This window comes from Cucurbita moschata, unplaced genomic scaffold (assembly GCF_002738365.1).
Source record: "Cucurbita moschata cultivar Rifu unplaced genomic scaffold, Cmos_1.0 Cmo_Scf00003, whole genome shotgun sequence".
NCBI lineage: Eukaryota > Viridiplantae > Streptophyta > Magnoliopsida > Cucurbitales > Cucurbitaceae > Cucurbita > Cucurbita moschata.
In genome coordinates this window covers 2,291,829-2,309,048 of record NW_019268519.1, presented here as the reverse complement: position 1 = coordinate 2,309,048, position 17,220 = coordinate 2,291,829, and the positions used below count along the sequence as shown (strand labels likewise).

The window sequence follows — 17,220 nt, the reverse complement described above, 5'->3', positions numbered from 1 at the left end:
TTCATCAGGGGTTTCATTTTAAAAATCTCAAAACTTTAACTCAAACAGAGAATCATGGATTGATCAGCGCAAGACTTTCAACAATATTTACTGATCTAAAAATGTGAAACAGTTCTATTAAGTTCATGTTTGGGAGTGATTTTGGAGGGACCAAAATCACTTTCGTTATTTTGAGCATGACAAAGTGGCTTTGATTGTTGTTCCAAAATCAATCCATAACATTAACAGCAGATGACACTGGAAACTTATATCTTACATGAATTAGAAACGATGAAGCATGAATCAACAAAGTCAAGGAAGGACACTAAAAATGAAGGTTTGGATACAAACAATATTAAGGAGAACTGTCATAAACAAATCTTGGCAGTTCTTAACAGCAATCAATTACGACCAAGTGGAAGAGACCTACAAGAATATGTCTCCTTAAAATCCGACTTCCTAGATGAGGTGAATATGGAAGCATAGACTTCTTTGGTAGCATTGGCAGGGGCCATGTCTGCTGCTTTAAATCGCTTAACAGCACCATTACTTGCCGCAACCTTTACCTGAACTCCACTATCTGGCCGCTCATGCTTCTCAGGCTTGGCTGAAACCTTACCCAGTGCCTTACCTTCAATGCCATGCTTTTTACCAGACAAACGGGATGATGCCAAATCCACACTCACATCTCCATTCATACCCACTTCCCCAGTCCTCACCTTCTTCGTCTTCTTCTCCTTTGATTTCGTTTTCTCTTCCTCCATCCTCTCCCTCATTCTTACTACCTCCTCCTCGCTCCCATTGATCACAAACTTGTCTCTGTCCATAAACTCAGCATGACAAACAAGGCAGGAAGAAGATTTAACCTCCTTCAAGGCCTTTGCACTCAGCACGTGTCCACAAGTTCTCAGAGCAAAAAATTTGTACTTACCATTGAACTCGAGCCCAGTAATCGGGCATTGAAACCTCGCCTCTGAGATCGCATTGCCACGCGATTCTGTACCGGGAACCATCGAAAGATTTATCTTGATCATATCCTTCAAACCCTTGATATGTCCGAAACCTTTTGGCAGCTTCTTCTCCAGCAACGCGTGAACCAGCGGCTCCTTGTTGAAGATATTTCCAAGCCAATCGATCACACAAGGTTCCCTCAAAGGCTCGTTAGAAAGAGCGCAGTTCAACCACTTGGATAGCCTCTGCTCGTTAGGATCGACCTTATCGGGTTTCTTCTCTGCGTACATTTTAAGGTAGCAGTCACGGGATTCGGCCCCGGTTGCACCGCCATCACCACCGCCCCCAAGGACCCTGGTTCTTAAAATCAAGGTGGACAGAGGGGGAACTAGAGAACTGGAAATTGTGGCGGAATCGAGGAGAGGTTTCCCATTTAGGGTGAAGTAGAAAGATGAGGCTAACCGTGAAGCAGGCGTGTTGAGGATAAGAGATAACTTAAGATCCGCGAGGGATTGGGCCGATGTTTGTGCTAGGTTTACGATTTTGGATTGAATTTGGAGGTCGGGAGAATGGACGAAGAACTGAAGACGGTGTTGATTTTTCGGATACATTGGTTAGGGTTTTGAGAATCGAAGACGATGACAACAAATTTCCGTGGCTAGTGTATCGCGATCGCGATCCCAACGACGATGATTGCTGATGAAAATCTCAGGCTAGGGTTTCAATCACAATCAGAAATATCGACAATTTTCGGATTCGAAGGATGAATGGGGAAGACACCGATTGTATTGAAATCCAGAAATTTCGCTTCTTTGAAGTCTAGACCGCAAAGGATCGGGAGAAGCATATATACAGCAAAATTTTAATATTCAAATTCAAAATACTTCAATTATCAATTTAATTGAATTTTCGAGAGCCAATTTTTATATTCATATTTTTCTTTTTTATTATTTATTCACTAACAATGATTTTAAATCATTTTTAAATAATAATAATCATTTTTGTATGCATGTTGCCAAGTAGCTAAGTTTCGTTTCTTTTGGAGTCATTTGTATGCAGGTTTCGCTAATTTTCGCTAATTTTTTAGAGCAAAATTTTGTATGCATGTTGCCGAGTAGCTAAATTTCGCTTCTTTTGGAGTCATATGTTCGACATTTGAGGATTGAGGATTTACCAATTTATTACTGAGTTTAGGGCATGACTCTAATACCATGTTAGGCGAACACGACTCTCCATAATAAGTATGATGTTGTCCATTTTGAGCATAAGCTCTCGTGGGCTTCCCAAAAAATCGCATACCAATGGAGAGAGTATTCTTTGTTTATAAACTCGTGTACATTCCCTAAATTAGCCAATGTAGGACTTTCATCATCCAACAATGAAACATATTTTGGTTTGGTAGGAGTATATATGATTTTAACGAACAATCATATGATCTCGTGGAGTGTCCAATTGACATTAAATTTAACGAGCATTCATATTTCGTATAGACAAACTTAACTCAAAAACTGCATGTCCAAACTCATATTGAAACTTTAACTTTTGGAGTTAAGGTTCGGGACTCGACTTGACCTTTATCAAGCTTGGATGATGCACCGTTCTCCTCGATTACATCATGATACTTGGACTAACAACTCTCGTGTGATTGGTTCGAAGCCACTTTTGTATCATAATCTTATTTAATGTGATGTTAAGAATGGGTTAAAAATACGTAAACAAGATAAGCATGGGTGGGGTCCATTAAGGTGTGGAGAAATACTCAAATCAATCAAATTATGACAAGTGGAATATTTTTATCTGATTTTATACAAGACATAGACTTGTACCAACAAATCCCAAAATATCCTCTTCTTTACCTACTTTTGAGACTTTATGTTTTTACCCCATAATTTTGAGAATATTATGTATGTAACCCATTTTAGTTACAAACTAACACGTAACTTCAAATCATATCCTTTTTAGTAAATTTCATCATTTCAGAATTTATGCCACGTCACGTGATTTTTTAACAACGTGGCAGTTTGCGATATTAAGCGGTGAGGTGGAAAATTTTGGAGTGGCCGGCGGAATTCGACCGCTCGTCGCCGATTGTAGGCGGAGACCACGCGAGTAGCGGGCGCGTGGTAACAAAGAGATAATTAATACTTTGTATAAAGTATTGTATTTTGTTTAATATATAATTTATTTAATCTAAATTCGTTTTGTTAAAGGAAAAGCCGTCCTTGAAAAATAAAAAAATATATTTTATTTTAATTATAAGCACGAAATTACTAAAAACAAAAAGGGAACATTATATATAGTTAATAGTTACATGCTTTTTAGGATTATTAAAATATAATATTATAAATTAATTTTATTAATTTGTTTAAAAATAAATAAATAATAAAAAATAGGGTGAGAAAGCAATGGTGGTGCGCCAGAGAGAAACTCCACCTTTTGCTATTTAATAATCGAACCCTCGACTCTCCACACCAAATTCAATTCCCTCCGCCGTCTTCTTCCTCTTCCTCCGCCACTCCGCAGGCGACGATGCAGCCCTGTAGCAGAGAAATGGAAACCCTCAACTCTCTTTTAAACAACTCCCAAATCTCCCTTCAGGATCTCCATGGCGACGACCACCACCTGAATCCGCCGTCGGAGCAGATTCCGGGGTCTCAGCTCCACCATTTCGATCCGGTGGCTGCCGCCTCTCACGATGACTTCCTCGAGCAAATGCTTCATACAATCCCATCCTGTTCGTGGCCGGACCTCAACCCTTCAAACCCTAAATCCCCGTGGGACATTAACCCCATCAATAAGCCATCCAGAGATATCTCCGACACCTCTCCCGCTGCAAAGGCAGCCGTTATGCTCCAGCAACAGCTTCTATTGTCCAGAGGCATATCCTCTGTCGCCGATCATGGCCTCCCCCCTATGCCTCTCTCCCTTAGTAATGCCGATTTGGACCGCTCCCACAACGACATCGTCGACAGATCCTGCTTCCGGCCACCAAACTCGGTTAGTTCTGTGCTGGATCTTTCAATTCCTCGCCGGCGTTATTCATGCTTCAACACTCTGTTTTTCAGGGAGGTGGTATTCAATCGCATAGTTTCGGAGCTCAAGGAAACATGATGAATCAAGCTCCGGACGGTGGGTCCGGCGGAATCTCTCCATCTCAGCCGAAGCAGAAAGTCAGAGCTCGCAGGGGGCAAGCTACAGACCCCCACAGTATCGCGGAAAGGGTAAACTAAAATTTCCCCATAATTATTCAAATCTCTAACTCTGTTTGACTAAACCCACTAAGTCATCTTCATTCTCAGTATTTTCCGGCTGAAAAAAATGGATTACCCATTTTTCTTCGTTGTGTTCTCGTTTGTTTTGGGTTGACCCCGAATGCACGTTTGAACAGAAACATTTGGTTAATTGAATTTTTTGTCTGGTTCTTCGTGTTATAGCTTCGAAGAGAGAGAATTGCAGAGAGAATGAAAGCCCTGCAAGAACTGGTTCCCAACGCAAACAAGGTCATTTTCTTCCTTCTTCTTCATCTTCTTCCCTAATTAATTTATCCCAAAATTTAACAACTCTTTACTAAGTTCAAATCAACCGTAATTTAGCAAACTGATCAGGGGCATTATGGTCATTAGTACAACGCGTTGACGGTGAGAGATTTATGTATTGGCAAATGAGGGACACGTGTCGTCAGTGTAATGTGGCAGTTACTAACAAAATGACGAGCATGTAATTATTAGCAAAACTTTTTTTTTTTTTTTTTTGTTAATAAATTTTTATGTTTATTTTTGCTTTCGTTGTATAAGAAAAAGAGGGAGGATTAAATAGGAAAAGCAAAGTTAATTAATGGGGAAATTGAAATTAATTAATTAATTAATTAATGGTAATGAATCTGATTAGTTGGGGTTTGGAATTCCAGACAGATAAGGCTTCAATGCTGGATGAGATCATCGACTACGTTAAATTCCTACAGCTCCAAGTCAAGGTTTGGCCCTATACCTTTAAATATATATATATATATATATACATATATGCATAGTTTATTCTAATTATTAAATGTAATTAATTAATATATGTATATATTGAAAAAGATTCCCTGTGCGGTATTTAATTTAATATTGTAAATGAGTTTTATTATTTTAATTTCTCTTATTATTCGGTGTAGGTTCTGAGCATGAGCAGGTTAGGGGGTGCAGCTGCTGTTGCTCCTCTTGGTGCTGACGTGTCCGCTGAGGCCAGCTCTCTCAAAGTCAAAATTACCCTTTTTTTTTTTTTTTTTTTTTTTTTTTTTGGGGCGAGGATAATTATGATTTATTATGGGTTTAATTAAAAAGGATTGGAAAGTAACAAATTGTAAAATTATTTCAAACATCTAAAAATAAAATTTAAACGGCACAAATTTACTTTTAGCAGAAGACGACAAAAGGAAAAGGGCAGCACGCGTGCGGGAACTTTTATCAGCTTTCTTTCTTTTTGGTTTGCCTGTCGTTTTCGTTTCTAATTGATGAAACGGTGTCGCTTCAGGGTGGTGGTGAGTGTATGCAAGGTGGGCGGAGTTCAAACGGCAGCGGAGGAAACCAAACGGCGTCGTCGAACGACAGCGTGACGGTGACGGAGCAGCAGGTGGCGAGGCTGATGGAGAAGGATATGGGATCGGCGATGCAGTATTTGCAAGGGAAAGGACTCTGTCTTATGCCGATATCACTGGCAACGGCGATTTCGACGTCCACGTGTCCCTCGAGGAATCCGATTATCAACGGCAGCGGCGGGCACCACCCAATGATGGGATCAAACGGCGAAGGGCCGTCGTCGCCGAGCATGTCGGTGTTAACAGTGCAGTCGACGAGCATGGGAAACGGATCCGTCAAGGACGCGGCCTCCGATTGACTGACTTTTTTATTAATATTTTTGTTTGATAAGAAAGCAGTCAACTACTATAGAAGTCTTCAATGAAAAATAAGGCATCTTTCTCAATACGGCGCCGTATTTTTTGTGGGTTTCTGTGGGGTGGCCTAAAAAGCAAAGGCAAAGGCAAAGGTATTTCCTTCTGACATCAAAAGCTTCTCCTTTACACCACATCCTAAGAAGCCCCCCCCCCTTTTCCTTTCCTTTTATTTATGAGTTTAATTAAACCAATTTTTGCTTAATTTGCTTTAGTTTATGTTCTAAAATCAGTCATGAATAATGAATAATAATAAGAGGGAGTTGCTTACAAATCATGTTACTTCTGAAAATGGCTTTTTTTTTTTTTGTTTTCGGAATGGGTTTACTATAGGAGGAATTAAGTATAACGTTGATTTGTTTAATCCTTACTATTTCAACTAATAAAACCAATCAGTTTTGGCTTTATTCATTAATCTCCCAACACTAAAGCTTTTCTTTTCTAAAAGATAGGATATTGATTTAACTTTTTTTTTTTTTAATGACCTTTCCAGAATGTTTACAAAATATTAACATAATCCATAATAATAATAATGAAAAAAGTATTAAAACCTAGTTCTTTTATTTGCTTTAATTATATATATATATATATATATATATATATATATATATATATATATAAAGAATCAAATAATTGTAGAATAGTCTTTGGTAATGGATAAAAGGATGTTCCTACTTTTCTTTTTTTTTTAAAAAAAAAGGAAATGGTAGCTTTAGATAATGATGTTAGCTCAATCCCAAATACAAACAAAAATTTATTAATACTCGGCTGAGAATAAATTTATATCCCATGTTGTTTTTCTCAACCAAAAGTATGCAAAATCATGGTTGAATGAATTAACAAATAATATCTTCAATTTTGACTTTGAACTCGCCTTTCTTTTTAATTAAACCCCTTGATAAGGAGAGGAAAACGATTAAACATGTAGTTCACTACTCTTAAAAGTAACCATAGTTGAGTTATATCTTCCATCAAAGGTTAACTATTTGAAACTTTATTAAAGAAATTATTCAAATCAATAGAGATTAAAAAAAAAATTACTTGGAGAATAATCCTAAAATCCAATTCCCACAAATTCCCTTGCAGATAATTTTGTCTCAAATGGATGGGATACACCCCATGGACGACACATCTCTATTCACGAAAAGAGTCTCCAAACAACTTGTACACCTCAAACTAATTCCTAATACAAATCCTGTTGTTGTGCACATCCTATCTGAGATGTGTGGATCAGATTTTACGGCATTGTTCAATTATCATATGACACAACGAGGGGAAGTTCTAACATCGAATCTATTGTAGCCCTCCCTAAATAATATATGTGCATATCTATGTTCTTAAGAAACAAACAGGAAGGCCGCCTTGGGGCAAGGACTTGAGGGAACCCCTCCCCAAACAGAAGAACTAACACAAAAAGGCCTCCAATTTCTAATGATCATGCCAAGGCTGTAGGTACATCAAAATTCTATGCGACTTCAACTCCCGCCAAGAAGCCGAGTAGTGTATATATTATAAACAAAAGAATATTCTAAACTCAAACTATCCTCAAATATTCTAAGGTTTGCTCTTTCCAAGTCGTCCAAAGGGTTGCTTTCATAGCACAGCACCAAAGAATCTTTGCCTTGCCCCTAAAACTTGTCCCCAACAAAGATCAGATTCTTTCAAAATGAAAGACCAACTTTTGGCCACAAAAGGACAATGAAGCAGCAATGTGAAAGACCAGCCCTTGTATCTCTTCTATGTTGAAATGTCCAACAATATAATTGATCCATCTGTTGGTCAACTTGATGGATCTCCTCCAGATCAGTAGGTTAAGAACCGGATCAGAGAATTGATTGTTAGTCAGGTGAATCTCAAGTTCTCTGGATAGTACAATGAGCTCGGAATTTCTCGATGGCATTGAGTTCGACTAGCCTATTAAACTATTTCAATTGTATTGTGTTATCTAAAGTTCATTTTAATTCTTATCATCTCCTGAAGTCCCTTCCCCAAAGGGTAGAATTACAATCCTAAACGCATTTTACCATTAAGAGTTGCCCTAATTTACCACAAGGATAAAAGAATGAGATTCCCTAATAAAATGATGTCCTTTAACAAGGGCTCTTAACTCATCTGAAACCTATCTTGATCAGCAGGCTTACTCCCACGGCATTCAATCAATACTAAGAAACCTCCTGGGGATCACTGCATTCATAGTAAGTCTTTCCTAGAAGCAGTATCTTACGCAATTAAGTATTTCAAGAATCACCACAAGAATACATGCTGGTGTCATCAAATCAAAATTTTGATGCTGTCTTTCTCAAGAAACCGAAGAACAGATGTAGACTTTTGTGGCTTACAACCCCCCTTTTTCGCTATTACAATCAGATTCGTCGACCGAATAAAATTTTCAGAAAAAGATTGGTCTGGGCAATGGGGCAAGCAATGGAGAAATGATCTTGGTATTCTTCACCGGTTTTGCACATAAACCCAGCTGTAAGAGCGAAAGGAACTAAATAGTTTAGGATTTCGCTTTGAATCTGTTAGAACTCAAATTGTGAAAGTTTATTCAATGAAGGGCAGAATGGAAAATGTGGCCACAAATAACGAGTCCCAGCAGCAGTTTGATGTAGTTATTTGTATTTGAATATTTTTTAGTAGGAGGTTATAGCTTCCTTAGTTATAATTTATCTTTCCAATATGTTGTTACGTTTTGGAATTTGGAGTTAGTCTATCCGACTCTATGGTGATTTTGCTCTAGTCTGACAAGTGTGGAGAGGGCAGTGGCCCTCTCAAATTGGTCATTGGTTGTTATGTCGTAATTCCTGTCAGGGAAAATCTTTAAGAAAATGAAGGATACCGACCGAAAACTTGTCCAGCTTATCAATACTTCCTATAAGCAACTTCCCATTATTAGAAAAAAGGGTACTTTCTCTAGGGTATTTATGAGTAAAATAAGAAATTAAAAGATTTCGTAGAAATTGGAAGAAATCCTGTCATCGACCATCTTTCACCTCGATTGACCGGAAGCCTCTCATGCGAATGAAATCCATTGGGCCAATGATTAGTTCAAGTTCATTGAAGAAATGAATTTTTTATTTAAAGAGAGCCTAAAATTGGCAGACACCTTTGTGCGCATATGTAACTTATGTCAAGTGATGCGCCAACGGTTGCATTGAGTCAAAACTTGTTTTTCATCCTAATTCGACATCATGTAGCAAAAGAGAATGATCAAAGATTTGATAATTTCTAGAAAGGACATGAAGGAACGCTTCATGGCTGAAAAGGAAAGTTAAAGTCACGTGTCCAATGCCAAGCATCTAAAAGCAAGATCAGCTAATGTATCCATAAGGAGGGATGATCCAAACTCGGGCTTCCATGACCATGAGATATCACTTCATTGAGTTGAATATATTTTTCTAAAGGCTAAAAACAACTTTATTCTACTTTGACTTAATGAATTCAGCCCATAGTTCCCATGCACTTCACATTTCCCCTACTCAAATTGTGATCAAGAGGTCATTTCTTTACAGGCACCTTAAGCAATTCTCATATAACGAGCCAAGCAAGCACATTCATAATCTACTAATCTTCCGATATAAAGAAGTAAAACAGTTGAGAATTCAATACGGAAGACAAACAAAGTAGCATTTTTACAAACTATCAAAGCATCCAAACAGTATGAATCCACTACCAAGACCACGACTAACATATTTGGAACAGAGAGAACAAGTAATTTTAACTAGATGACAAACTCACAAGTTTTTAGGGAGAAATTATTCGAGAAGATCGCCACCATCTGCCTAGTAGTTATACTGTTGGAAGTAGGAGACAGAAACTGCACAAATACTTCAAATTTATATCAAATGGTTATTAGGGGGCATTCAGATTTTTGAATCCACGTCCCACAATTATTAAAGAGCAGCCACATTTTAGATGTCTCATTAAATAATTTTTCACTTTGCTGATTAGAAGTAGATCCTACTATACATTCAAATTATATGTATCAAAGGAAAGGAATAGGCTTTTGTAAGTTGGTAAGAAGAGTGCATTATTATGAAGTTTATCGCCACAGTCATCTCTGTACAAAGTAAGAGAAGGAACAAAAGAAAACAAAACAAAATAACAATAGTCATGAGATTCTGACCGCCCAAAATAGTTCCGCCTGGGGATGGTGTTTTGTTCAACTAGTGGGCTTGAAAGTGTAAGGCTGCGGAAGTACCAAAGGGCCTCTCCTCGAATCTTTGTCATCTAAGAGTCTTTGAACCCTACTGTTCTGACAAAACTTCCTATCAAAATGCTTCACCTACCAACCAAATCAAAAACACCAGAAATCAAAAACCCTTCAAACCATGAATTCTAAGAACCAACAGATTAATAAAATATTCAGGGATCAGGCCATGAAATTTACCCAAGAAGCCCTACAAAGTTTGACAAACTCAGCCCTGGAGGCTTTACACTCAGCGGGATAAAGAAGGCCAACAGAAGCAATTTCAGTGGGCTTCTTGTCTGATTCCTTCTCCACACAAGCATAAAAAGCATCGCGAGCCTTGTCCAGATGCATGAAATTGCCAAATCAATACTCAAGGATTCTTATGAAACAGAAATCGTGGAGAATAAGTGAGCGATTGAGAGATATAACCTTGTAGCAAGCTTGTCTGAATTCCGCTAAAACATCGGTGTGAACTTCTTCCGAGCCTCCAGACGGATCAGTTTCGGGAGCCATAGTTGCTACAACAGAGACGGAGATGCTATGCTATGTTGCTTGGTTTCTTTCGCGGTTGGGGTTTTCGATCGTTCCAACCAATTTCCCTCAGCCGCTTAAGGGCTTCAGATTTCGGCCCAATCATGTTGGGCTCCGCATATTTTCAAGGGCAGTTTTGAAATTTTAATTAATAATAATTTTTAAAATATTTTTTTATATAATTTATCATATATATTTTTGCTATTAAAAAAAGAATTAAATAAACAAATAAATAAATAGTCAAATTGAAATGATATCTGCTTTTTCAGGTCTGGGAAACGGTCAGAGCTGGGAAATACATTGGACTGTTTCTGTCGGTACTCGAAAAATACCAAAATGAAATTAAATAATTTAATTACATTAATAATATTTTCATTTTCATTTTGGTCTATCCATATTTAAATTATTGTGATTTAAATCATATTGTTTTTTAATTCTTAAATTTCATTTCCTAATAATTTTATACTTCCTTTCAAAGTTTAATATTTTTCAAATCTAAAAATAAATACATAATATTTTATTTTATTTTTTTATTTAACGTTATTAATTTTAATTTTATAACATAATTATTATTTAACCCTGTTCTCCTTCCCAGTTTAGGGGTGTTTGATGGGTTCTACCTCGCTATTCTAAATATGTATAGTACTAAAAATGCCTTTGTACGAAACCACAATTATTATTATCGACATCAAATTCAATGGTACGTAATTTTAATGTACAATGATGTCGAATTGTACCAACTATTATGTGTTTGATTCCTTTTCATCGTTCCATATCCAGCCACGATTCATCCATATCCAAGTTTGTATGGATAAGATTTGAAATCTTGAATGTTTATGGGTGAATCAATATTGCAAATTCAAATCATTTCAATCTGTACCATTTACGACTCTTTTGTTCATTGAACACCTTTTTTGAATTGATGACATATTAATGTTTAACTATGCTTAAACTGATGGTTTCAATGTTTATATGTTCATCAGGGTCTCACTCTTGTTACTAATATAAATATATGTAGTTAGATCAAGCGTTCGAACAATATATGGGTGGAGATGAGATTGGGTCGAAGCCCAAATCTCCCTCCTAGCCGAGGGTGAGGATAGGGTCAACCTCCAAACTCAACATGTGTGATGTATGCCCCAAACTCGTAAAGTTCCTGTCAACTTGGTTTGGTACTTAAAATCCTTATGACACTCAAAAATTACTCGTGAATATTTTATTTTCGCTATGTCTTCTCTAATTATAATGTGGAAAATTGACAAAAATAATAATTAATATATATTTTAATATAAAAAATTAACAATTAATCAAAATTATGAACATACTGCTAAGTTAGGTGTCACTTCTCCATCCTTATCCCCACGTAATAAATTATTCTGTCTCCATTATAAGACGAGATCCAAAATTCGTGGAGGAGCATTATTGTTTTGTTTAAATTTTATTTCATTTATTTAGAAAATGTAAATCTTAATTTAAAAAAAAATCCTTAGAATTAAACAAAAGACTATTCCTTTAATTGCATGAATTATTATTATTTTTATTTTTATTTAAAAAAAAAGTTTCGGATTAAAAATTCAAATGTTTTTTTTTTAATTTTATAATATATGAAAAATATAAATATAATTAAAAAAAATTAGTTAGTTAAAAGTGAATTTATAAACATATAAAAAATAGTTATCCGAAGAAAAAAAAGGTAATTTGTTATGGAAAAGTGATTGGGAGTTACCGGCAAAATAAGCAAAGTTGGAATTAATTGGATAAGACATAATTTTGTCTTTTTAAATTTAAATAATTTTATTTTCATTTTCAGAAAATACAGGACCAGTTTTTCTCCTATTATTATAGTTACTTAATCATTTACTCCAATAATTAATGCATCATTTTTGTGTAGTTAATGCTTGATTTCCCCCAAATTATTTCACAATCATTTCCCTTTTATTTTTGTGTATGTGTTTTTTAAATGCTATTAAAGTTTTTTGTTTAGTAAATACCGGTCAATTTACCATAATTTAAATACTATGTCTGAACTTAAATTTTTTTAAATATTTTTTTCATTTAATTTAGAAGGAAAATAGTTAATAATTGTTTACAAGTATTTGATGCTCTAAAAACATTTTTAACTTATAAAAGTATTTGAATTTTAAATTTTTTTATTAATATTTTAAAATAAATTTAGAAAATTTTAAAATATTTTATTTTTATTTTTATTTCAAAAAGACCTTTAAATGTTTTGATTTTTTTTTTTTATACCAATTTAAAGAGTTCGGTAAAAAAATCAAGAGGTGTTTAAGATCAAAGTGTAAATGTGCTTGGTCCCTAGGTCGACACAATTTTAAAATTCCAGGTCTTCAAGAGTGGTATTCACTAAGGGCCCTCTTCACCCTCCATCTAAGCTGCGCATGAAAGTTCGAAAGCCATCCATCTAAGTTGTCCAAGAAAGTTCGAAAGCCAATACTATGGAAAGTAAATCTTTATAGGGTCTTTCTATTTAGGTGCAAGTAATCAGCATCTTCGAAAACATGTCTATTTCATTGAACTTCTCTGTCTCAGACAATGCCCATGTTTTTTAAATTTAATGTGTATATATTTTATTTTTTAAATATAGAGGTATTAATTAAAAGTTGAAAGATATTTTTAAATAAAGTTATTTAAAAAAAAAAAATTAAGAGTTATTGTCGAACATTTTGAAAAATTTAATAGTATTTTTTTTAGAGGAATACAAATTTTAAGAGTTTTTTATTAATTTTTTTTTCTTTTTTTTTCCGAAAAGTCATTTTAATATAGAACTGTTATATATCAACATGTTATAAAAAGAAAATGGTTTTTTTTTTTTTTGTTTTTGAAGACTTTGTTCCAATTTATTTTAAGACAACAAAATATAAAAAAAATAATAGTCTAATATCACATTACATGTTTTAATAATAGGTGTCGATTTATGTTAGATTTAATAATAGGTGTCGATTTATGTTAGAATAATAATATATCTAAATTAATAAATAATTATTTTCAAGTAATTAAGATTTTTTTTATTTCTTTAATTACAATCATGCAAACCTTTTAATAAAGTATGAAATAAAAATTTTCAGACCACAAACTAAATACCAATCCTTTATATTAAAAATATAGTTTTATTATTTTAAAAAAGTTAAGAGTTTTTTTAATCTTCATGTTTCTTTTGTTGCATTATGCCAATTTGACAGTTTCCAAAAAATTAAATGTATCTAATTAATATTTAATTTATAAAAATTTGAAAATTCATGAATATATAGAATTATCTTAATCACAAAGATTATAAGATTATTAAGATACACTCATGAATCATAGAATTAAAAGTGAAAGGTGAATTATTTGGGATTAGTTTATAATAATAGTAAACTTAAAAAAAAAAAAAAATATATATATATATATATAATATATTTATTAAGAGATTATATTGAGAAGAAAATCGGACGGTGGAAAATGTGGTTGAATTAAAAAGGCTGAGGGAAAGCATTGAGGATTAGGGCATGAAGTCAGTCGGCGGGATCTGATTGGTCCACGTAGACCACATTTACAATGCTTACCTTACAGCTACAAGTTGAGGAAGACGACGGTCCCACAAAAAACCACTCGATGGACTGTCATGTCCTCTACCTTTTGTCCTTTGCTTCCCCTCCGCTCGTAAATTTGGCTCTCTGTACATTTTTTGTAACACTGTCCCTACCGCCCCTCTGATCTGTTTGGCTCTCCACCAACGGTGGTGGTGGTGGAGGAATTCTCATTGGTGGCTTTCCCAGATGCGTATTTTAGAAAGAGAAAAGTTGTTAAGATGTCAGGGTTGTTTTGTTGTTTTTTGCTTTTGATGGCGTGTGAAATGGGTATATCTATGGATGTAATAGCGAAACCCTATTTCGCTTTCTCCTTGCCAGTTTCTGCTGGTGTCGATGATGGAAATACATGAGAGTTGAGAGGAGTTTAATTTTACAAGAATATGGAAGGAAGGATGCAGAGAAGGTGTATGATGAAATGTCTGACAAAGAAAGAAGGGAAAATTTTTCTCATGGGGTGGGCTAAAGTGGTTATGTCTTTTATGGGTTTATTGATTCCATAAATGGGTGGGTTTTAAGGTGATGGATTAGATGAGTGAAGGGAAATTGTTGGGTTTTGTTGAGAGATTTTATGATGGAATATGGAAGGAGAGACCAGAAGGGTAAGAGAGTGACAGAAGAGAGTGAGCACACGCTGCAGCCAAATGTATGAAGAGCATACCTCTGCGGGTGCGTGCTCACTTCTCTTTCTGTCAGCTTCCCCAGTATTTTCCCTTCTGATCTCTTCTTCTCTCTCTTCTACTCTCACTACCCGCTGCTCGCTAATCAAAGACCCTAATCTATACCAATGCCCCTTTCATTCTTTCTTCTCTCTGGTTCACATTGTCAGGGGCCAGATGTCCTCTTGCTCCGTTCCTCTCTATAATGGGTACCCCCTTCATTTTTCATCCTCTGATGGACAAATGGAACAACAACACTGGCGGAGTTGAAGCGGCCTCTCTAAACTTCCAAGCGGTGCCACTGTATTGTACAATTTTCGCCATCACACTCTTAATTTGTCAGTTTATTCTTATCTATTGCAATATTATTATTTTATTCTCTGTGGTTCTTGTGATTTTTTCATGGAAACTCTTTTGGTGTTGTTTCTTTTTTCTTGACATTGATTTCCATGGAAACTTGATAGCACGGCTTTTGATGCTCCTCTCCTGCTTATATATATGTAATTTTGATGGTACAAATCAATTACTGTTCATATTTAACAGAAAAATCCTTCGAATATCGTTGTTGTTTAGTGGAAAAACCCTGATTACTGTTCCTATCTAAATCTCAAACTCCCCGCCATCTTTTGGGGTTTCCTTTGATATTAAGCACACACACTGCCTTTATTTTTATTTATTTGGTTCCTGAGATTTGGGTTATTCCTTATCTGACCAAATATTTCTTCCATTGCTGAGAATATTGGAATCTGGGATATATTTATATACGCATTATTTTCGTCGTTGAAGAGTTTTGCAGATTTTGTTTTGGTTTTTACTTTCCTAAAACGAAAAATTTCTTGCCGTCGTGGGCTACTACTTGGAGAAGGGTGTGAGACTGGACCGACTCGAGTGCTGAATATGGCAACAATCTCTCGTTTTGGATGCCTGAAGGTCCTGCCGTTTTCGAGTCCCAGATATGGAGCTTCCAAACCGGAAAATTTCCCCATTCAGGTAACTGATTTATTCGATAAGAAGATATTCCCAGATTTCTGTTCTCCTGCCCCCTTTTCCAAAAGCATCTTCTTCTCCTTCTTCTCCCTGGTTATTTATTTAAGTGTAGCTCATTAGGTCTTCAATATTGCTCTTGTCAGCACTTGCTTGACGTTGGGAGGCAGCAGCCTGCTTATTTTTCTCTTCACTTTAGATTCGCTATCATAACCACCACCCCCACTGTCCGATTGCGAGGTAAGAAACGGTCTGTTGTGCTTTCTTTTTCCACTTGATTGATTTCTTGGATTTTTTAAGACGTGTTTTGTGATTTTTGTTTGTTTTCTTACTTGAATCTCTTTTCCCAGTTATTCATCTTATCCTTTTCTTGAACATGGGCTTGTATGTATGGGTTAGATTGACATTGTCGGTGTAGCTATGATGCTCTTTTATTTCATTTGAAGGTAGTTGGTTCTTTGATTAATGCTTCTAAATTTTGTTATGATACCTTGCTCTTCAAATGTGGCAAACTTTGTGGAGTTTGCCACCGGATTTCTATATGACATGTAAGAAGGGTTTGGCCCCTTGTAAAGGTTGACGTTCTAATTAAACCCCACAGAGGGGGAAAAAAGGGAATCTTTGGTTGACAATGATTATGTGGTTTAGTATTTTGGGAGCTTACAAATGTTTTAATTAGATTAAAGGAAGCCGAAGAGTCTTGGCTGTCCTTTTCATCCTGAGTGTGCTATGAATTTTGACATGCGAATATTTGATAATCATCACAATCAAATTTGTTAAATTTCTAATCACAACGAATCCTTTGTCAACTTCTATAGAGATGAAATTTATGCAAATAGATAACAGCCTACGAAAATTATATGTTAGGAAATGAGTCTAAAAATATGAAGTTTTCAGATTTCGTTCTAATTTGTTTTTGAATTAAAAGACTTCTTAATAATTACCGATTTTTTTCAAAAGAAAATGACAACTTTTGAACATTCATTTACTTACACTTCTTTCATTTATTTTATTTTATTTTATGTGGTTGTGATAAAATTAGATCATATGCTAGAATGTTTATCGTTACATTCATTTTATGAGCGCATGAGCTGAAAGCTGTTGAGTAAAAAGTACTTCGCACTAGAGTCAAAAGCTTTTGTCCTGAGAGAAAGGTTGTTACTATAATATTTAACCACTTGAGGTTACACATGAAATGATGTCAGAAATACTCCAAGCTTTTGAAGCCTGTAGCTCTATGGATAATTTCAAACAGTGATTGAAGCATCATTCTCTTTTTGTTTTTTTTAGATTTCTCTCAGTACGTTTGAATGAAGTTTGACACGCATTTATTTCTCTTGTTATTCAGCCTTTTTTTTTTTTTTTTTTTTTTTTTTTTTTTTTTTTTTTTTTTTTTTTTTTTTTTTT

General features: G+C 35.2%; 4 protein-coding genes across 7 annotated transcripts in view; 2 read left to right on the top strand and 2 right to left on the bottom strand.

Moving 5' to 3' along the window:
* Nucleotides 1–91: 91 nt before the first annotated feature.
* LOC111440971 (protein RTF2 homolog) lies at nt 92–1,795 on the bottom strand. Its single transcript, XM_023077821.1, has one exon. It carries the CDS (start codon nt 1,539–1,541, stop codon nt 381–383), a length of 1,161 nt encoding a protein of 386 aa, XP_022933589.1. The 5' UTR covers nt 1,542–1,795; the 3' UTR covers nt 92–380.
* Nucleotides 1,796–3,349: 1,554 nt separating this feature from the next.
* LOC111441063 (transcription factor bHLH66-like) lies at nt 3,350–6,137 on the top strand. Of its 2 annotated transcripts, none has more exons than XM_023077969.1 (6): nt 3,350–3,927; nt 3,996–4,151; nt 4,365–4,430; nt 4,838–4,903; nt 5,084–5,167; nt 5,443–6,137. In XM_023077969.1, exons 1-6 carry the CDS (start codon nt 3,460–3,462, stop codon nt 5,803–5,805), a joined length of 1,203 nt encoding a protein of 400 aa, XP_022933737.1. In that variant the 5' UTR covers nt 3,350–3,459; the 3' UTR covers nt 5,806–6,137. The 2 variants fall into 2 exon arrangements, with proteins under 2 accessions (XP_022933737.1, XP_022933738.1); XM_023077970.1 differs by having other exon boundaries at nt 3,351–3,927; nt 5,084–5,152.
* A 3,708-nt stretch (nt 6,138–9,845) lies between these two features.
* Nucleotides 9,846–10,650, bottom strand: LOC111433269 (cytochrome c oxidase assembly factor 6). Its single transcript, XM_023070266.1, has 3 exons — nt 10,482–10,650; nt 10,251–10,388; nt 9,846–10,145 (listed from the first exon to the last, which is right to left on the bottom strand). The coding sequence occupies exons 1-3, from the start codon at nt 10,563–10,565 to the stop codon at nt 10,023–10,025; spliced, it is 345 nt and encodes a 114-aa protein (XP_022926034.1). The 5' UTR covers nt 10,566–10,650; the 3' UTR covers nt 9,846–10,022.
* A 3,534-nt stretch (nt 10,651–14,184) lies between these two features.
* Nucleotides 14,185–17,220, top strand: part of LOC111441143 (AP2/ERF and B3 domain-containing transcription factor At1g51120-like) — an 8,949-nt gene continuing 5,913 nt past the window's right edge. Inside the window, exons 1-3 of one of the 3 annotated variants that reach the window (XM_023078084.1) lie at nt 14,185–15,137; nt 15,695–15,819; nt 15,960–16,053. The gene's annotated coding sequence lies outside the window, so the exon portion shown is untranslated. Of the gene's footprint in view, nt 15,820–15,959; nt 16,054–17,220 lie in introns of all 3 variants that reach the window. The other 2 variants (XM_023078083.1, XM_023078082.1) reach the window with 2 other exon arrangements.